At 43.0% G+C, this 21,534-nt stretch overlaps 1 protein-coding gene across 3 annotated transcripts in view; it reads left to right on the top strand.

Annotated features, from left to right (window-relative positions):
* NUP214 (nucleoporin 214) overlaps positions 1-21,534 on the top strand; it is a 38,844-nt gene that overhangs the window by 7,912 nt on the left and 9,398 nt on the right. Inside the window, exons 12-29 of one of the 3 annotated variants that reach the window (XM_068211221.1) lie at positions 795-1,251; positions 2,544-2,719; positions 3,241-3,332; positions 3,659-3,748; positions 4,087-4,236; positions 4,482-4,640; positions 6,806-6,909; positions 7,394-7,573; positions 8,032-8,117; positions 8,212-8,295; positions 8,619-8,855; positions 9,545-9,712; positions 10,199-10,307; positions 13,599-13,674; positions 14,335-14,443; positions 15,424-15,526; positions 17,071-17,144; positions 18,938-20,692. In XM_068211221.1, the coding sequence (XP_068067322.1) occupies positions 795-1,251; positions 2,544-2,719; positions 3,241-3,332; positions 3,659-3,748; positions 4,087-4,236; positions 4,482-4,640; positions 6,806-6,909; positions 7,394-7,573; positions 8,032-8,117; positions 8,212-8,295; positions 8,619-8,855; positions 9,545-9,712; positions 10,199-10,307; positions 13,599-13,674; positions 14,335-14,443; positions 15,424-15,526; positions 17,071-17,144; positions 18,938-20,692 (4,209 nt within the window). Of the gene's footprint in view, positions 1-794; positions 1,252-2,543; positions 2,720-3,240; positions 3,333-3,658; positions 3,749-4,086; positions 4,237-4,481; positions 4,641-6,805; positions 6,910-7,393; positions 7,574-8,031; positions 8,118-8,211; positions 8,296-8,618; positions 8,865-9,544; positions 9,713-10,198; positions 10,308-13,598; positions 13,675-14,334; positions 14,444-15,421; positions 15,527-17,070; positions 17,145-18,937; positions 20,693-21,534 lie in introns of all 3 variants that reach the window. The other 2 variants (XM_068211220.1, XM_068211219.1) reach the window with 2 other exon arrangements.

Raw genomic sequence — 21,534 nt, 5'->3', positions numbered from 1 at the left:
GGATCTCAGGCACTTTGCAGGTTGTGCATTTAGATTTCCCTATGCAATCAGCCTTTGGGGAATAGGGCCAAACCAGTTTTAGGAGGCTCTCTGCCCAGCTCTGAGCATGGCCTGCACACTTCAGAGAGGTGATGGTTTTCCTCCATAGTTTTGCCACAGGAGATGATGATATGAACTAAGGTGTTTGACTGCAGAAAAATCTTATTTAAACAAAACTCTATTTAAATCCTATTTAAAGCTTTCTTCAGCACTGTGAAAATTGTGTCAGCAGGTGAAGAGGAGTAGTTTTGTTTGAGTTATAGATGTGTTGCCCTGTATAGTGTGATGTAGGCAGGTAAGATGATTGTTTTGCTTGTCTGCATTAATGGAGAAATAATTGCAAATGCACCATTTTCTTCCCTGTGCCCAAATTTGCTTCTCCTTCCCCCGCCAGAATGCTGTTGTTTGGCAGCCTGCCTTCCTGCAGTGCTGGCTAACTTGTGTGCTGACTGCCTATTTTATTTGAGATGGCAAGAACCTCATCAAAATCAATGGAGGAAGGTGAAGCTTTTTCACAGGAAACTGCAGACAACATTAATCTGAAAAAATTGTTGTATTGATCGTGACTTTGTACAGTTTCTGTATCCCTTGCTGGGACTGGGGACTGCAAGCCCAGCTCTGCCATCTCTCTTCCTCACTGTCCAGTGAGAGAAGCAGTGCTGAGCTGTCCTTATCAAACAGATTTGGCCTTGCAATACCTTCTGCCATTAGTGCAGCCAAATGAGCCTCCTCCTTTCCCATTTGTCTTTCTGCAGGAAGTACTGCCGCAAGTCCAACCACTCCTCCAACTTCTCTAAAGCCTGACACAGCACCAGCTGTTGCTCCCACTGTGCCCGCCTCAAATCAGCCTCCAGCAGGAAGTGGAGCAGCTGTTTTCTCCTTCATGCCCTCAGCTGTAAAAACTCCTGGCTCCACCGGCAGTGATCCTCCACCATATTCCTTTACCACTGATACCTCCAAGCAAGCCCAGACTCCTGCTCTGACTGGAGCAGCAACATTCTCCTTCTCCTCTGCTTCTTCCAAGGCATCCATGACTCCTGCTTCTGTAGGCAGCACTACAACAGCTCCTGCCACCTCTTTTCCTTTTGGGTCCATGAACTTTAAACCAGCTGCAGACAACTCGTCTGGGCCATTGCTCTCCACAGCACCTACTGCACAGAAGTCATCTTTTACACCTTCAGCTTCTTCAGTCAAAGTGAACCTCAATGAGAAGTAAATAGTTCCAGCAGTGAATGCAGGGGCTGGATGCTTGTTAAATTGCTGCAGGCATGGATATGTATGGTAGTTCTGAAGAGGGTGTCTGGCTTTTCGCTGTGACAACAGTTCCTCAAATTCCCAGAAAAGCACTGAGGAAGCCCCTCTTTATCCAAGAGTGTCACGGCTGTGGAAATCCTTAGTGCTTCCCATGCCAGAGGTTATGTTCATAGGTACTAGTCAAGGGACAGTGCCAAAAATTTTACTGATAAATTGCCAAAGACTTAGTGGGGGTTTCTATATCTTTGTTTCATAGGCATCAAACAGTGATTCCATCCTTTGGTTTGATGCAAATCATGGCTAAGGACTGCTGGGAAATCCCTTCTGTCTGGGACTGCTTTAGTGGGGTGGTGATAGCACAAGTTTCTCTGACAGTTTGTTGAAGGTTCCTTACCCCCAGTCTGAGAGGAAGCTGGAGCCACAGCTGATGGATTGCTTTGCCACTCTGTGTTCAGCAGAGAAGGTGCCAGACCTTTTGGTTCTGTTCTGAAATGGCCCCTTCTCACTTAGCACAGGATCTGGAATCTTCAAAGTTTGTTCACACTTGCTGAAAAAAATTTAATATTGATTAGAAACTATGCAAAAAGGGTTTGAGTGTTCTCAGATGTCATGTACTCACTCTTCCCTCCAACTCCTGAGACTTGCTCTTTATTTTTAGAAAAAGTGGTTTAAAACACAGAGCTATATTAATTGGAGCTGCTTTTTAAGGAGAAGAACTTTCATATAAATGCATCATAAGAAACTTCTGATGGTTTAAATGATTATTTTTGAATTAGAAAAATCTTTACTACACCAGAATTTGATGGGAGATCTTAGGGCTTTTTATATTTTGTGTATAAAGCAAATGATACACCAGTGAATTGGCTGAATATTTAAATTGGCTGCCTTGAGGAGCTGAGTTTGCAAATGAATAGAAATTCATATTTTCTTGCAGAATTTCTGTTTGAGCATTACTCTGAAGATGACACTGAAGGGCAGCTCAGATTTGCTATAGTTGGAACAAAATGATGAGGTGCATTTGAAGCAGGGTAGTATTTTTTGCAGGTATTTAGCTTTTGCTCATGGGAGTATCTAAGATAGAAGTCTTTGTGGTTCCATGTATTCAGAAATTATCCTGAATGGCTCCTTCCCACTATCTCCAGAAGCTACACTCGTGATTTTGTATCTGGAGCTTGAGTTGTTGCTGATCCCAGGGGATGCTCATTCATTTATTCATTCATTCACTCATTCATTTATTCATTCTGTTGCAGGTTCAGTGCTGTAGACACCTCTTCTCCCACGAGCAGCAGTGGGCAATGCACTTCCACAATGTTTTCCTTCTCAACCAGTTCCAAAACTGCTCCTGGAGGTTCTCTGAGCCAGTCCACACCCCTTGCAGCCCCTCCTACCACATCACTGAAGACTTCATCCCCTGTGCCTGCCACGGGTAGGAGTCTGATCCCTATTGTTGGGAATCATGCGTTATAAAAAACATTCTGAAAGTTTTAGGACACAGGGAGCTTCCTTTGGTTTCTTGCTTGTTTTTCCTGCTGCTTTCCCTGCTCCAGAGGCCCTCCTGATTAGCACACCATCATAATGTGAATCACTTTGTCTTGAAACTGAGCATTTTTTCCATTTGTGCTCTATTTCTCAGAGAGCCATATGTGAAATAATTATATTCAGCTGCTTAAGTTCGCCCAGAAGTTCTGGCATTTTCAGTGCTCTGAATGTTTCTGGGCAGCCACACAAATCAATGCCTCACCTTCCATCTGCATTGACCAGAGTTCAAAGTAGTCACAAGACAAGTTGAATGGAAGTGAAAAGGCACCTGAGGAAGGTGTGTTCTTGCATGGGGGCCCATAGCACTACTGCTTTTGGATTTGATAGTGGTGATTGTTTCTGATCACAGCCAGTTTCCTCAAGCTTTGTATAAGTTCATCAATTACTGTTGTTCTGATTAAATTCCAGTGGCACGCCCTGCTCAAAATACTCCTTCAGCTCCCTTGGTACAGAAGACACCCAAAATCACCCCGTCAGCAGCAAAGCCAAGCTCTACTCAGGTAACAGGAACTTGACTGGGTTCTTTGGAGGGTGAATGTTTTTCATAGCCCATGAATTGCTTAGAATTCCTTGGACTGAACTAGTGTTCTTAGGTCAAAAAATTAGCTAAGTTCTGATTTTGAAACAGTAGCAAATCTGTGGTTCTATAAAATGTTCTCTGCATGTCTCTGCATATAGAGAGCTATATTTTGACCTATGTTATAATCAGAGTGTATGGTGTCTGAATGGAGTTTCTAACACCAGGCCTTTTTTAGTATTCTGAGCTCCCCGTTGCAATGGATATGTCCTTAATATTGGTTTTGGTTTTGTCTTTTTTCCCCCCCAGGGCAAATCAGCACTGCCCAGCACAGCTTTAGAGAAACAGACCCACCAGTGGAAGGAGTCAGACCCTGTCATAGCAGGAATCAGGGAGGAGGTAAGATTTTCAAGCAGTTTTCTTCATACTGCCACACAAACACTTCCATTCAGGTGTGTTCTGATGGTGTCTGTAAGTAGTTTAGGAATCAGAATGGAAATCTTTCCTAAGATGATCAGCCTCTAGTTGTTATTTGTGTGTTCTGTTCAGTCATCTTCAGTGACTGTGTTGAGAAGATGGAGTATTCTTTCCTGTTAATGTTCAAGAAGAATTTCCTGCTTTGGCTGCAAAGTGACTGGTGTTTATGGTGTAGCTGAGGCATGATCCAAGAGCTGAGACATTTGTTCCAGACCTTGCTGTGTTTTCAGGGCTGCCCTTTCTTCCACTTGGCCTTGCAGATTGCACATTTTCAAAAGGAGATGGAGGAGCTGAAGGCCCGGACTTCCAAAGCCTGTTTCCAAGTTGGAACTCCAGAGGAAATGAAGATGTTGCGAACTGAGTCAGATGATCTTCACACCTTCCTCTTGGAAATTAAAGAGACAACAGAGGTGAGCAGGCTATCTTCAAACTGTGAACCAGCAGTGACTCTTCCTCACCTGATGTTCCTCCTTAACCTCTTACAGCTGAACTGTAGATGGAACATCTGACTCTGCTGTGTTAATGAGCAGGTGGCTTTTGCCTTTGTGCTTTCAGGCAGATACTTGCAGAAATGGCAAGAAACGGTTGTGCTAGAAATGGCAGTAGAAAATGTTACCTTGAACCTTGTCTCATCTGTTCTATTTCACTTTTGCAGTCACTTCATGGAGATATCAGTATTCTGAAGACAACCCTGCTGGAGGGATTTGCAGGGGTAGAAGAGGCTAAAGAACAGAACGAACAGAATCGTAGCTCGGGGTATTTACACTTGCTCTATAAGAAACCTTTGGATCCCAAGAGTGAAGCACAGCTTCAGGTATGAATCATGTCAGCCAACTTCTGATAGAGAGCTTTAAATAAAACTTACACTTGTGTGTGCAAGTTCCTAGCATTGTTGTTCTGCCCTAAGTATTTACTGTTTCAGTAAGTAAGCTAGTAAATGTGTGGTGAGCTTTGGTTTCCACGAGTTTGCAAGAGATGCTGGAAATCCTCTCCTGAAGCTCCTCTCTGTTCTTGCCATTTGCAGTGATGATTCAAAACTCCTTCTTGAGGGGATGTAGTTCACCTGAGTTCCAAGTCTATTCTAATCTTAGAATGTGACTCTTGACATCCTGTTCCTTCTCAGCCTGTAGTGTTTGCTCAGGGATTTCGGTTAAAAGAATGTTGGGTTTTTTCCTACACTTTATAGAAGAGTTCTTGGAATTATTTTTATCTTCAGCAAGTGCCTTATGGAACAATTTGATGATTTATTATGACTTACAGAATTGTGTGGTTAATTTCATGGATGGTGGAGCATAAAGCTTAATGATATTCTGAAAGCTGGGGCACAAAGGAAAATAACCAGCAGTATGTAAAGAAGCTTTCAAAGACAAGAAAGAAAGTAGGGGTGAAGCACTTTTTGTTACAGCTCTGGTGATGAAGGCTATATAACCTCAAGCAAAATAGAGTGAATGTACCCTACAAATGATACTTGGTCTTTTATCCGCTGATAAGTTCCCCTCAAGAGGTTTGACTGGCAGGTTGAAGGCATAATTGAATGTCATCTTTGTGGCAGGAGCCATCAAGAACATGCATGCAGTTATTAGAAATCAGCTGACACAAAGTAATTTCTTTTATGTCTGATCTCTAATCTTCACCTGGATTCTGTTGATTGATTCACAGTCTTAATTGCATGCATGCTTTGATGTCCAGCATGTCTCTTTGACATTTAAAGCTTACACTTGTGACTTCAGAGAGATGATAATCTTGAAGTATGTGTTTCACTGTGTAGAGGAAGGACCACGAGGAAAGTAGAACACAGTGGGAGAGAAGTGGAAGTGGATTTGAATGGAATAAGAGAGCTTTTGGGTCAACTTTGTGGAAGTTTGCTTTGAGAAGGCTGTATGCTGACTCTGAAATCATCCCCATTCTCCTGGGTGAGAAAAGCTCCCTTAGGCAGCTTTGTGTCTTAGTTTTCAATAAAATTTTCAAGACCCTGAGACTTTTCTGATGTCCAGCTCTACCAATTTGGTATCCAGAGAATTGCTGCCACAGTAGGTGCTGGGGAAAGAAAATCTGGGCTTGGCAGTGTTTAACACTAAGCCCACAGCAGGATTGGGTTTGCTTTCAGGTTGGAGAGGTAGCACTAGAATTCCTTGTATCTTGAAAGCATTTGCAGTGGAATTGTTCTCAAGCTGTGTTCCTTGGCTGCTTCATCTTATTTAGGTGAACATTCTGTTGAGATGAGCTGAAACCAACTGCAGTTCCCATTTCCATTTTACAAGGTTGGAGTTCAAGGCAGGGTCATGCCATGCCAGGCAGGAAGGATCACAGGAATGAGATTGAGCTCTGGGTTTGTTTAGGGAGCAGAGCTTGGGGCCAGAGGTCTCTGGCATAGCTGCTGCAGTTGTGCAGCTGTGTGGTCATGGATAAGTCACTTTACTCTCTGTCCTTGCTTTTTACTTATTTTCCTACCTATAAAAGTCAAATTAATTCCTTGCCTTTATGTGGGAGGTGTGAGCATTTGTGAGTGCTTTCATGAATCATAGTCTGTGAATGTTAATATTCTAGAGCCGTGTGAGCAGCCTGCAAAGCTTTGATCACTTATAATTGTTAAAAGTTTCAGTGTTGTAAGATGGGACCAAATGACTCATGTTCGGGAACTGGCATTTGAAATAAGGATTGTTTTGTATAATGCCTGGTGTTTGTAAAATCATTTTTGTAAAGACCTGGCAGCGTTTTGCAAATATTATGGACAGTATTACTCTTAGTTGAGAGCTGAGGTGAAATGTCCAGGGCGAACCCTGGACAATGTGTACCCTATTGATTGTTACATAAATTTTCACCATGTTGGGTTCTGTTGTGCTGGCAAAACTTTCCAGGCAGAAATACAGGCAAGCGCTCTATGGCTGGGACTAAATGAACCCAAAGAATCTTCATCTTCCTCAACTGAAACTGAGATTTCTGAAATGAATTTAAAGCTCACTTTATTTTGCATGGCAGGAAATCCGGCGCTTGCACCAGTACGTGAAGTTTGCTGTTCAGGATGTGAACGACGTTCTGGATTTGGAGTGGGACCGGCACCTGGAACAGAAGAGAAAGCAGAAGTAAGTGATGGAAACTGGAGTACAGAAATATATCTGTGAATAGGGAATTAGTCTATAATCAACAGACAAAGATCTTTTTCTGTTTAACAGTATGATTTTTTTGTGGGAGTAGAGCTTGTCTCAGACACCTAATGGGAGCCATAGTTTCAGACGCTCTGGCTTCATACATGTTACAAGTTTGTTGTCTCCTTGTATAGTGCAAATAGTGCTTATAGAAAATAACTGTAAGCTTTGCAGAAATTCATTGATGGCAGCTAATTAAACATTTCTAATAGATAAAACATCTTAAGGCAAATGAGCTAAATAAATAAACTGACAGCATATTCAAAGGAGAAATCTGTATTTGAAATGAACTGAACTGCTTTGGTGATTGACCTTGAGTTTCAGTAGCCAGAACCACTAAACCACTGGTGTTTGCTTGCCTGCCTGCAACCCAGATGCACAGAGTGGTCCTTATCCCTGTCTCTTGATCTGATCTCTGCAGGCGTCTGATAGTCCCTGAGCGAGAGACTTTGTTCAACACCCTGGCAAATAACCGGGAAATCATCAACCAGCAGAGGAAGAGACTCAACCACCTGGTGAACAGCCTGCAGCAGCTGCGCCTCTACAACCAGACATCTCAGTGGAGTGTTCCCGGTGATACATCTCTGAACAGTGCTCAGAGGCATGTGAAACATGAATTCCTCCCTCTCTCTTGCCCCCAGCAATGTGCAAGGGTGCATCCAGAGAATGATGTTTTGTGGGCATGATATGGGAGGGCAGGACACTCTAAAGATTATACCAAACCATGCCCAGGTAATGCAGAAGCTCATTGGTTGTATTCTTGGACACTGTTTGATGCTTAGCAGAAATTTCTCCTAAAATTTTAAAGAGTTTTTTAGTGAATGGGATAATAGAGCCTTCAGGCTGAGATACTGCTGGTTGTCTGTCTGACTTCAGGGGAAGAAGTGAATGGCTATTGAAGTTTCTAAAATAGTTAAAAGTGCATCACACAGTATCAAGAGGAGCCAATTGTTCCTCCAGATATGCCAGTGGTTCTAGTGGCTACTTTGGCCCGATTTTGTTCTTGTTTTGGTTGGCTTCTTGCTGCTGCTGCTTTTTCACTGTTCTGCCTTGTCCCAGTTTTGACAGTGACCTTGAAAGCCTGCGCAACGATTTGATGAAAACTAATTTGAAATCACATGCCAAACCTTTGCCCAAAGCACCTGGTAATTTATTCTTTCTTCCTGCCATAAATGTGAATTACCTTTTTTTTTGACTTGCAGTTTGACTGTAGACTAATAACTGCCTTCCATTTTCCAGCTAAGCTATCCCCAGTGAAGCAGGCACAGTTGAGGAATTTTCTAGCCAAGAGGAAAACTCCACCAATTAGGTCTACAGCTCCAGGTAAACTTTTAGTGACTATAGAAGTCTCATATGCTTTCCAGGAGGGTGACTTACTTGCTGTGGGACTGTGACCTGAAATTAGCTTTTGACTACTCAACCCCTGCTTCTCCTTTCCTCTTCTCCCATCTGCTCTCAGGAGGACTTGCCTTCAGTTGCTGTCTGGTTGAAGGCTGCTTTTCCAGGCAGTTAAGAAGACAAATCCTATCAATGCATGAGTAAAACGAGCCAATAGGAGAGCATCCTAAAATAGGGTGCTTTTGTCATGGCTGTTACACTGTATGGTTCCCTCAGCTTAATACTGAATTTTGGTTTTGATGTTGCAGCAAGTTTGTCCCGATCTGCCTTCTTGTCCACAAGATATTATGAAGATTTGGATGAAGTCAGCTCAACATCCTCAGTTTCCCAGTCACTGGAGAATGATGATTCCCAAGCAGTGGACCACGAAGAAGAGGCTGCCCCAGTCCAAGTCCCTCGTCACGCTCCTGTGGTCCGAACTCCCTCAGTCCAGCCTGGTTTGATGGCTCAGTCTCCATCCTTTGGGAAACAACACCTCTCCCTGGGTACTTTGTGTGAGTTGTGTTTGCAGTGTCTCTTCTGGATGTGGTCTTGTGGGTAGCTTTAACTACTGTATTATCCATTGCCAGTGCTTCAGGCCCTGGAGAAGAGTGATTGCAGGATACAGATTTACTTTTCCAGGTTCCCAGGAGCAGTAAGAGAGTGGCTTTGTAACCTCACGAACTTGAGCTAAAAGCACTAAAACACCTTGACTCACTGGTTGTGTTTTTATGATAGCCTGGTTCTTTCAAATTGCAGTGACCTAAAATATTGCCCAAAGACAAAGAAACTGGAGTGCTACTGCATTTGTGGCCAAGGTTAGGATATCTGAGCCCAGCAAGTCTCAGTTAGAACTGCATTTGCATACATTCAATTTTCCTTGTGCAAGAGAGGTTTCTTTAATCTCTGCAACCAGAGAGAAAAATAAGGTATCAGCAGAAATGTCTGTTACAGCAAACTGGAAGTCCTTTAAGGCATTAAAATGACATCTATTGAGACTTACTAAATTCCTTGGGATATACCAAAATCTGCCAGGGACAGATTGTGTTGATTGTTTGAATGGCCTGCACATGAGTCCTGTCAGGAGGAAGCTGCTGTGTACTTAGAGAAACTGCAGTTCAGCAAAGGCTTTCAAAGACTCCCTGATTTATAGAGAAACATTTAACTAATACTTTTGTTAATTTGTTTTTTTTAGTGCCTACATCTTCAAACAGAATCATTCCACAAGGGGCAGACAGTACAATGCTTGCAACAAAGACTGTGAAACATGGAGCCCCTGCTCCCACTGTCACTGTTCCAGCACCACAAGCAGCTGCTGCTGCTGCAGCTCTGCAGAGGCAGATGGCTGCTAACCAGTCCCCAGGTAAAAGGATGGCTAATTGCCCAAGTGACCTCTGAGCAGCTGAATGGGGCTTTCACAGGGATTTAGTGCTCTCAGAGGAGGAGATCATCAAACAGAATGTGGCACACATCTGTAATTGTTGCACCTCTGAGCTATCCAGTGTTCCTTTGTCTTCCTTTTTCCTGTATGCTGCTAGTACAAAATACCTGAGAAACTCCCATTTCTGTTAACAGAAGATGTTACAACGTTTGTAAGAGAGAGTTCATAATAGTTTTGGTCACCAAACAAAAAATGTACCAACTGTATAGATTGCTGTCCACTTCTTTTGGCCTTAATGAAGTCTGAGGTTCCAAATGTTTCGGGCCAGGTACACTATATGTGTTTTAGAATCTTGGATGGATCTTTTTGGAATATTCAGGCCATACTGAATTGAATGAAATGCTTAATATGGAATTTTTCTTTACATCTGTTTTTTTTTCCCCTCCGATTTTTTTCTGTTCCTTAAAGCTGTGAGCACCTCCTTGACTGAATCAACTCTGAAGACCGTTCCTCAGGTGGTGAATGTTCGAGAACTCAAGTCTGGTGTACTGACCCCAGCAGTCTCTGCAGTAATAGGGTGAGTGAGTGCTGCCCTTCTTTCTGGTGGCCTTTGGTAGCATTTGCACTGGAGCACATCTGCCAGTGGGGAGCAATAGCAGTGTTTTACTGAGTCTGGCTGTGTAAGACCTAAAGTGGGTGCATTTAGACAAGAGTATTGGGTTTGTGGATTGAAATAAATAAAGACTTTACCAGGCCATTCAAGGAATTGCTAATAGCTTGTCCTGAACAAATGATGAGACCAGTATTAACTTCTTGTCCATTTGTCTGTATTAACCTCCTTCTCCATTTTGCCTGTGAAATGCATTTATGTGCATCCTCTCCTTTTGGGATTCAGTGGTTTTACTGCTAATACGAAATTTGGCCCTGGTATCTCTCAAATCACTACCTCTGTTCTACCTCTTTCAGTGAGGGAATTGCAGCCCTCTGTCACTGAGTGTGGTCTGTGACCTCAGGCTGTCCAGATGTTTTCCTTCTACTTTGTCATCCTTTGCTGAGAGAACCTTCTCTGGAGTTATGCCTGTTCCCAGATTGACCCCCTGAAGGGAGGGAGAACTGTGCTCTAGCTTTTCTGGTAACTTGTCTCAAATGTTTTGACATCAGAATTTTGACTGAGTTGTTGGGTGTCACTAGAGGTCAGTCACTTTGGAACACTACTGAGCTGCAGGGCTCTTCCTCAGGAGTAAACTAGGAACGTCTGGTATTTAACCTTGAATTTGTTACCATTTCTTGTGAGTTAGCTGTAACACTTGGCTTCCCTACTCTGCTTCCTGCAGACAACAGCCAGCTCAGCTCATTCCAGAGATTTTTGCCTTATCACCAGGCTCTGTCACCAGCCTAGGACTAGGCTTTTTCCCTGCCATTGTAATGACCTTGGAACTGTCTTTGCTTGAAGTTCCTGCTGTTGCTTAAGACCAGGGCAGTGCATGACCAGTTCTGGGCTGGGGAGGGGAGGGCAGTACTGAGAAGTCTGTGCAAAGTTGGGCTTACTGCATGAAGAGGGATAAATTCACCACATATCTCTGATTATATATGGAGTTGCAAATGCTTTATCCATATAACTGTGAGCTGTATGTGCAGCTCCTGGAACAATTGCTGTTGTTGCATCACCATTGGCTTTCACACATTTGTGTGTACTCTTCACTTCACCAATTCCAAAGGTGGAATTCCTTTGATTCAGCATTTTAAAAAGGGAACAGTCTCACAGTGGTGGTACTCAACTGGAGACCTTTACATTTATTTCATGGTTTCTTTTGCATTTTAATTGAGAAACAGCTTGGGTGTTTTTTGCTATTTTATTTCTTTCTTAAAAGTGATAAACTGGATTGGGGAGGGGAATTGCTACATCTTTTGAAAGTCAAATTTGCAGACAGCTCAACTTGGAAATTTTCTGGCTAAAAGTAGTGTTGTGACCAGGAAGAGTTTTCCACCCTCTGTTTGATCTCAGAACTATGATGAAAAAAAGTAGAAAGTACTGGCTGTGCATAGAGAAGGTTGTGAGTGAGCAATATGCAATGAGATTGGTTTTCACTTGAACTGTAGTTAAAGACTGTCTTAACTTTCAAGTAGTTTTAGACTGGCAGTATTGATTGATCTCTCTAATTTATAGAGCACCAGCTAGCTTGATATCTTGGAGGCTTTCTACAGTTTTACTTTATAGCTGACCTCATAAAAATGTACTTTCTAAAAATTCTACCCAAATGAACCATGCTTGCCAGTCAGATTCAGCACTAAAATGAAGAGCATTCACCCAGCAAAGTTAATTCACCTGTTTTTGCTACTTCAGACATTGTGGCTCTCTTTTGCTGCCACAGCACACTCTTTGGATGGTAAGCAGAAAGGATTTTTTAGTTGTTATCAGTTGTTCAGTGGCCTATGAGTGGGTGTGTTGGTGGTCCCAGTCCAGTTCTAATACATAGTTTTCAGTGCAAAAAAAAAAAAAAAACCTCCTTTCTCCACAACTGAAGTCAAAGTCAGCATTTTCACAGCATTGTCAAATGATCTTGAGATCAAGTCCCACCCTCTCATGAATTTCACAGACTTTTTGTTGTTTTCTTTTTTGTTCAGTATAAGCTTGAAATTTACAGCTGCACCACCCCAACATCAACTTTTTCCAGTGTTAATCTTGAAGTTTTCATTGTTTGCTGTACTTCTTCTTGGGGCAGAGGGCAAATCCAGGCCAGGCAATGTAGAGAGAGTACTCATGGCTGGAAGGAAGGAAGGACTTTCTAGTAAAGCAAAGCTGTATAAGGCACAAAACCATATCCAAGACCAAATGTCCGTGCAAAATGTTTCATGTACGTGTCCTCTTCCTTTGGAATATGGTAGAAAATTCCTGTGAATTGGCCTGCAGCTGACCAAACAGTAAATGCAGTTTGGGAATCCTCATGCTTTAGCAGACAGACAACTTTGGATGCCCAAATTTGCTCGCTGTCTGGGATTTGCAGCCTCAGCCAGAAATTGGTTATTGCCTTAGGGGACTTAGGTCTGAGACAAGATGGAGACAACCTGCCTGGGTAAGAAAGCTGGGCTTTGCCACCAAGAGGATGCAATCTTGGTTGAATTTAAGCTTCTGAAATCTTCTGATATTGGCCAGTGAAGCTTCTGAACCTGGTGGGCCACAGACTTGAGGAGATGCTAAAACTGGTTGGCTGTTCCCAAATTGCACTGATTAGATTTGTCAGTGCCCCACAGTGCCGAGGTCAGATCCTGCACCCCATGAGATGCTGCCATTCTGCAGCAATTGTCTGGGGTTTTTTATTTCATGGTCAAAAATACCAAACTTACAATGCAGAATACAGGTTAATTTTATCATAGTTCTTGCCATCACTTTGTCAATGTTTATATTGCACTTCAAAGACAGGAAATGCTCCCTCCACCCCCTCCCCACTTTGCCTCCTTACTCAGCATTTCTAAGCATTGAGTGTACATGTCTGGACTCCACATTGTGAAGGAAGCTGCTTAAATTTGTTATCCACTAGGCATAAAATTGTAATCCCCTTACCTGCTGATTTTTCATCAGTTCCCTGTAAAATTGAAAGCCCTGACTCTCTTCAGAGACAAGAGTGTCTGGAGAAGACTTGATCGTTTCAGTCTAGAGGTTTAAACACATTTACAGACTTCCTTTGTTAAATGTGGCTGATTCATTTAAGAGGTTTATTCTCTAATCAGATTTGTCCTTTTGGAGTTGTGTGTGGAATCTTTAATAGTGGCTGTTGTTCAAGGCTTCTGGAAGCTGTGCTTTCTGAGAGAAGAGGAAATCCTCTTTCAGACTAGTTGTTCATATAATTATTTAATTTTTCTTTTTAAGATCATCTGTACCTCACTCTGCAGCCCAGGCAGTCCATCAAGTTTTGGCAACTGTTGCTACAAATCAAGCTAAACAGGTATTTTGATATAGAGCCCTTTCCCTGTGGAGTACTTACCTGGGCATGCCCAGCAGAGTTTGGGGGTTTAATTTTCATAGCTTGCCCTGCATTCTTGACAAACCATTCCTGTATCTGTGACCTTGACAGTGTGATGCCAGGCATATCTATGTTATGTCTTGCCTTTTCTCACTTCTGAAGACATGCAGCTTTCTAGTGGCCACAGCCTTGCTGCAGTGAGGGTTACAGCTAACACCAAAGGAAGCTGTTAGGTAGCTACAACTAAGTTTCACACCAAAAAAAGAAAGTTACAGGCAATCAAGGAAGAGAGTTCTTTATTACCCCATTATTCTACTGAAAATATTGCTTAATGGTTGACAAGCTGCTGGGTTTTATATCTATGCTTCAAAAAAAACCCAGTGCAGCAGTCTTTGTTCTCTGGAATCATTGAGCTGCTGCCCACAGTGCCTTGCTGACTTGTTGAAAAGGCTGAGGACTGACCCTGTATTTACGTGTCAAGACATAATGGGCCCAAGAGTGCAGAGCTCTTCTAAGTGCTTCAGCCACCCACCTCTATTTTATTCTTAAGTCACTGCATGACACTGCTAATAGCAAACCAGAGTCAGAAGGACCTTTGTTAATGGGCAGACTGCACTGACCTGAAGTGGTGCTGTGTTTTAGACACCTCTGACAAGCTCCATAAAGAGCCAGACTCCACCTTCCTCTGTGTGTGCACCCTCTCCTATGGCGTCCACAGCTGCTCCAACATCATCTGGCAGCAAGATCTCAGGTGAGTTTTCTTTCATTTCTGGAGATGGAAATAAGGCCTGGATGTCTCTTGCAACATGTCAGGGTGCACAGCCCAGAGAATGAGGATACTTAGGAGAAAAGATTTGCCTCCCCTGAGAGGTTGCTGTGCCAGTCTTGAGAGGGAGAGTTTGTAAAACAAAAGTACAGAAGTGCAGGAGAGTGGTTTTCTATACTCCCTGTGTTTCGTCTGTTCCTGCCTCTAGAATTTAGTGACACAATTCATTGTTCAGAGTGCACTCAAGGCTTGTAACTCTTATCAGGAAATGCTGAAAGCACATCTTCCACAAGGTTACTGTGGTTCAACAGCAAATTAAAAGCATCTCTTTTGTTTTTAAAACGTTAAAATCCTGCTGATTTTAAACATTTTAAATGTGCTGATTTGATTTTTAGACACACAGAGGAGTACCTGAACAAGCTTGATCTAATTTTATTGAGCACTGAGGTGTAGGACCAACATCAGAGCCAGTTCAGGCACAGCGATCAGTCTCATAGAGTTGGGAAGCTTCTAAATAAAGGAATGCTCAGTTTACACCTTAACAGGGAAAGAGGAAACATTAGTGGAAGGAAGCAATTGATTTTTAATGTGTATTAGATAATAATGCTTGCATTGGACATGGTTTTATAAGCCTCTTTCATAAATGTCTGAAATCCATCTCTGTTGGTCTTTTGCCTTTAATCCGTGGATGTAGGTTGCCTCTTAGCCAGGGGTAAGAAGCAGTAAAAATAGCTGGGAATCATATTTGGCTTGGCAAATGCTTCTTAAATTTTGGTTTATTGAAAATGTCAGCTCCTGAATTTGATAGCACTTCCTTTTTATTAGAAATTTATTAAATTATAGACTGTCTGTGCAAGCTAATCCCTGCTTTTGTAATATTTAGATGACACGGTGCTTTGTTTATTTTTTCTCATTTGTAAATTTATTTTAAAAGTATATTTATTTATTGTTCTTGTAACTTACAGGACAAGGGACAGTAAAAGCAGTTACAGCTGTTTCTTCTACTGTGACATCAGTGCAAGCAACAACTTCACAGCTTAACAAAACGTCCTTGTTTTCTTCTGCAGGGTCTGTATGAACATTAAGATTTCTTTGTAGTTGACATTAAATATGAGTATTGGCTGTTACAGCAGGTGTTCCTACAAGCTGTGCAGTACTGTAAAATGGCACCTGCAAATGTTAGACTGGGAGGGGAGGGGTTGTACCAGGGTTCTTTGAAGACTTGGTGGAAGCCTGAGTGAGGTCTGAAGGTCTGTGAGACTTTGACACAAGATCATGTTGCTCTGAGATTTTTCAGTGTATAACTGATCAAGGCTAAAGGATGACTGGCTTGCTTTTGGGGTTTATCTACAGTGGACTGTTGAGCAAGTTCCCAGTTAGGACTTGAAATATGTACTGATGGTCACACTTGCTGAATTACTTATTTATTTTAATACAGCAGAACAAATTTTGTGTTTTGGCTTGAAAACGTAATCAGTTCATGAAGGTGACAAGAGGGGCCCCAAGCCATCTGGTGATACCTGTTACATAACAATAACACAAAGCAAGGCACATGTTATGAACATACAGTTACTCTCAAATCTCTCTTATGGAATGGTATTTCAGGGATGGCAACAATCTTTATTTGATTATATCTTATCTTTAGGGGAGAGGGATACTTCCTTAGGAATGATTGATTGAAATTCTGCATGTTTACTGGTCTAGCACTCAAGTGATTTTCCCTATGGAGGTGGTAACATTTAGTCTTTCAAAATACACACACGTTCAAAAGGGTGATTTCTTTCAGTTTTACCCATTTCTCTGCACATTTTTTAAGTGGATGCTACTCAAATGCCTTGCTGGGCTCTTCAGAGGGCTAAAAGAGTCCTTTTAAGTGATGGAAATTCAGATTCAAAAAGCAAACAACCCTGCCTTTGTCCCATGTGCAGTGCCTCAGTGTGTAAACCATATGCTAAATACACGACTAAGACAACAGTGATGTCTTAGTCCCATGGCCTGACTTCTATATCAGCAGCTGGTCTTTGAGAATCAGAAAAAGCTTAAAAAGCCTCAGGGAATGAAGATCTCTGCAAGACTCATTATGAAAGATCACAGTATTTTTGCAAGACAAAATATTTTCAGTGTAAAGTAGTCATGATAATTTTTCATTTTTGTCTTGCTATGGGTGATCTCCTTTTTGATGGATGGTTGTATCCAGTCATTCCCTTCTGCAAATGCACTGATTCTTCCCTTTTAGCTCTTTCAAATTCCAGTTGCCCCTGTGGTTTTTCCTCTCACCAGTCTCCCCAAATCCATCAGATTTTGGTGCATGGGGAAGAAATGCACAGCAGAAAGGAAAGAACATGGGAGGATGAGGGGTGGTCAAAAGAACTTTGAACCCTGACTCTCTTTAACCCTCTAGAAGCCTTTCCAGAGAGGGAACAAAGGGAGCACAGTGTGTGTGCGTGCGCTTCTCTCTTCCTGCTTAGTTTTTGGAGAAACTGCTCCTGTGTGCCTGGCTTTGTGCAAGTCTGTACTGGATATCTGAGTCTCAGAGTTGTGCTCATCATATGGTTAGAAATTTCAGCACTTTGAGCTAAGTCATTCTTTCCCTTTCTCCCCTCTCCTCCTAGGTCTGTGTTTAATTTTGGTGGTGTCACATCAGCTGCTTCATCACAGACACTGCCCAGCCTTGCTCTCTCACAAGGTTAGTTTGGGAGAGTGTGCAAAAACAGCATCTCTTCCCTCTTAACAGAGTGTTTACTCTTCCTAATCCATGTGGTTCTTGTTGTATATTGCATTTCTATTACTAAAATTGCTATTTATTTCATATTGCATAATATTGCAATAACCTTTCATACATATGCTGGGTTCTCCCCTGTAATACACAGAAATCTGGGCCACCCACTTATCAATTAAGCAAAACATTTGTTGCCAAGATCATTTAGGAGACACGAGTTTATGAAAAGGGTAACATCTGTAGTCATTTCCTCTGCTGTTTTTAATCTGTAGATTTAAAGTTGCTGAGGTGGACTGACATAGAACTGTTATCCAGTGAGCTTTTAGTAATCAGAGGGAAGTGCTTGGAATGGCTTTGTGTTGCTTCCAAAATTGAAGTGACAATACATAGGCTGCCTTTTCATGTCATAGGTAGACCCTACTTGTTGAGTCTTATAAAAAGGAACTGATAAAATCTGCTTTGTAATATTGTTGAAGCTTTCTGCCTTTAATTTCAGTCTTGCAGATGAGATCATACAGTCAAAAAATTTGCTCCTGATGTTGTTTGTTCCTCTGATAAAAGACATCACCTCTTCTTACAAATCTTGGCTCATTTCTATCCTCAGACCATCACAGCTACAGTAATGCTACTGATACTCTTGATGTTAAGCAGAGAGAATGAAGTGGGCTTAAAATTTGGAGATTAACACAAAAGGTTAGGTAAATAACACAGATAAAGCAGGAGTGGGAGGTACAGGAGGCAGACTTGTAAACCACAGCATTGTGTGAGGGAGGTACTTCACCGTGTTCTGTGAACTGGTCAGAGCACCTTTGTCTCTCTAATTGGTAATGGAAGAACTACAGAATGCAATTTCAGGGCCTCTGGAGGGAAAAAAAGCTACATTATTGAGTGTCAGTTACTTAAATATACTTAATATAGAGGAGAACCCAAGGATAATACCAGATCTGCTGAGAAGCTTTTACTCTTTGTTGTTTGATCTCCATGCAGATTTCCTGTATTTTGTCCAAACACCGGTGCAGTGTTTTCAAGTCAGAATTTGTTTGGTGCTCAGAAATGAAATGACAGTACATTAAATAAAACTAGCCCAGTCTCCCTTAAAACTTCAGCAGTTTCACACTGTTGGAGAGCAGTGTACGTTTCAAATGGAGCTGCTTTGGCAATTACATTTGAGAGTTTTTCTCTAGTTTTTCAAAGCTGAAAACAGGCTGTATCAAAACTGGTTGGTGGTCTATAAATAGCTGAATTTGTAAAGAAAGATTTGATTTTGTAGAAGACTGCTCAAGTGTCAGAAAGTATTTTTATGACCTTAACTGTTCTGAGCCATTGGTTTAAAAAGAAAGTGCTGTAGTAAATCTCAGGAATTTTTTACCTGAACGAAGTAAGAAGAGGTGAAAGTGGTGTCAGTAGAAAATTATCCATAATAACCAGGTCTTTCATGTTTTTGTCAAACTGCTGAAAAAGAAATAGGAGGCAAAAGCTGGAGTTGTCTGTACTCAAAGAGAAGGATGGTTAAGTGGAGGCTGTGATGTGACAGTAAGAGTGTTTGTCACTGCCACCCTGGCCATAAAGGCTTCAGGTGTCACTGTTGTGTCCTGAATGGATATGAAGCTCGCAGTTACCTGATGGACAGAGGCTTTATAGTTTTGAGGCAAGAGCACTGACAGTCTGTGAAGCACTAAAATGGACCATTATTGTAAGAATGATAAATGAGCTTTGCATACCCTAACTCGATTTGTTACCTCTGTCTCTCTCACTGACAGCCCCTGCAAAAGAATCGGCCCAGCCGGATTCATTTTTGTTTGCTGGGAGTTCCAAACATGGAGCAATTCCCGAGGCTTCCTTTGTATTTGGGTCCCACAAATCAGCAAGTGCTCCAGGAGGTGTAGCAGGAGGTAGCTCCTCAGCAGATGGCACCCAGTCAAGCAAAGCTGCTGCAACATCATCTTCTGCTCCCTCCACAACCTCTGGCAAGTTGGATATCGCTCCATCCAAACCAGGAGATCACTTGTTTCAGGGCAGTCTGGCTGGGGAAACTCTTGGGAGCTTCTCAGGACTACGAGTTGGTCAAGTAGATGATAATGCCAAGACCACCAGTAAAGCACCATCTACCAGTGTTGCAGGAACACCGTCAACTAAAGTGTCTACAATACCTTCTGGGTTTAATTTTACTGCTCCCCTGACTTTAGGAAAAGCTGGAGAAGCTGCTTCAACATCAGTCACAGCAGCTGGCACTGCATCCCTGTCCAGCAGCACTAGTGCCACAGGCAGTCTCTTTGGCAATGTCCAGTTAACCAGCACAGGGTCTTCTGGAGTGTTTAATCTTGGAGGCTCTGGTGGCAGCAAACCCACCTTTTCATTTGGTATTCAGCAAACAAACAGTATGAGCACTTCCACCTCTGCCCCTTCCACTCTCCCTGTTTCAACATCCCTCTCGTTTGGAGGTTTCTCGAGTTCGTCACAAACTGCTGTCCCTGCTGCAACTTCTAGTAAGTCTGCAGGGGATGCCAAATTACCACCTGGGTCAGAAAAACCATCTGAAAATGAAGCTGTAGCAGCTGGGTCTTCACCTCCAGTGCCACAGCCCCAGGCACAGCTCTCAGAACCGCTTAAAGAACCCGCCTTACCCCAGGCCACAGCTGGGGACGCGGTCCCAGAGGGTTCTGGGACCACAGTGGCACCACCTGCCCCTGACACTGTGGCTGCTCCCACCTCCACCAGCGATCTGAAGGCCCTGGTACCTCCTGCTGTCTCCACAGCTGCCCTGCCAGATCAGAATGTCTCGGCAACAACCTCCACAGCAAGTGTTGCCTCTCCTGCAGAAGCCACAGGTGCTCTGGCTGCTACCTCTGATGTTACTACAGGTGTGCAGAGTCCAGCTGTTGTTGCCTCCGTGTTTGCCCCCTCTTCTGCAGGCTCCTCGGTGTTCTCCCAGCCGCCAAGTTCCAGCTCTTCCGGCTCGGCGTTTACCCAGCCTGCCGGGGAGGCAGCTGCCGCTCCTTCCACACCACCCGTTTTTGGACAGCTCCCAGCAGGTACCACGGCATCCTCTCCATTTGGGCAGCTCACCACCAGCACTCTGTCCACAGCCACTGCCACCACCCAGGCTGCCACCTCAGCCTTTGGTACTTCTGCTTTTGGCACCACCACCACAGGGGGCTTTGGCCAGCCAGCCTTTGGGCAAGCACCAGTCTTTGGACAACCCGCAAGCAGTTCTTCAAGTGGCTTTACCTTCAGCCAGTCTGGGTTTGGGACAATGCCAGCCTTTGGCCAGCCAGCAGCTTCCACAGCAGCCTCGAGCAGTGGGAATGTTTTTGGAGCCCCGGCCAGCACCAACAGCGCCAGCTCCTTCTCCTTTGGCCAGCCAGCCAGCACAGGCGGGGTGCTCTTTGGGCAGAGCAGCCCTCCCGTGTTTGGGCAGAGCACTGGCTTTGGGCAAGGGGGATCTGTGTTTGGTAGCACTGCTGCTGTCACCACCACCACGTCCTCTGCTGGGTTCAGCTTCTGCCAGGCCTCAGGTAAGAGCAGAGCGTTGGCCCAGTGGCACTGTCTGGCTTGGAGTGTATCAATGGGGAAAGCAGGATGGCATTAATGCCTTTTTCCCCACTATGGCACCTGATGGGTCTCATTTTTCTGGTTTGGTTTTGTTCTGTTTTGTTTTCAGTTAGTAAGAACAAGAGCTGCAGTGTATGTGAGAAGCAGACTAATGTTGGAGGCAAAAGAAGCTTTTGCTCTGCTTCACTATTCATCAGCAGGCCTCTCAATGTAGCCTTGTCATCCAGTCCTGCCTTCATTTGATACTTACTAGTCTACCTTAATTTAATTTTGAATTACATATTATCCTGCCTGTTGCACAATAACTGGAAGTATTGTAAATTGTTGCACCAAAGGCACAGAGCAGCTCCGAGACCATAACCAAGGCAATGAATAAACACAGATGCAGCACTTCCTTCAGTGGCCTGCACTGAACAAATGCAACAGTGGATGTACAGCCAGGTGTAATACTGTGTCATCAGCTAGGATGGCCAAAAAAAAAAAAAAATTAAGCCCTCAATGTGATGGGTTTGCAGGGAAAAATCTGTTAAATCCACTTTTGCATTTGGAAGCATCTCAAAATTAAATATAGCAGTAACATGAGCATCAGGTACCTGTCCACACAGTTAAATTGGATTCTTGTACAGACCAAACCTCCTTGGTCAGTCCCTTTTTGTTCTCCATGTGCTCAGTATATTGTTGGGGCTTTTCCAAAGGTTTTTCTGTACAATCTTCAGAGAGCTCCCAGGGAAAAGTGACAAGTGCATAGTAATAATGGAGAGTGTGTATTTCCAAGGAAGAAAAACTAATTAGGTTCATTTAATTA

Source organism: Anomalospiza imberbis, chromosome 21 (assembly GCF_031753505.1).
Source record: "Anomalospiza imberbis isolate Cuckoo-Finch-1a 21T00152 chromosome 21, ASM3175350v1, whole genome shotgun sequence".
Lineage (NCBI taxonomy): Eukaryota > Metazoa > Chordata > Aves > Passeriformes > Viduidae > Anomalospiza > Anomalospiza imberbis.
The sequence above is the reverse complement of the archived record's forward strand: the minus strand, read 5'-3'. Positions and strand labels throughout refer to the sequence as shown.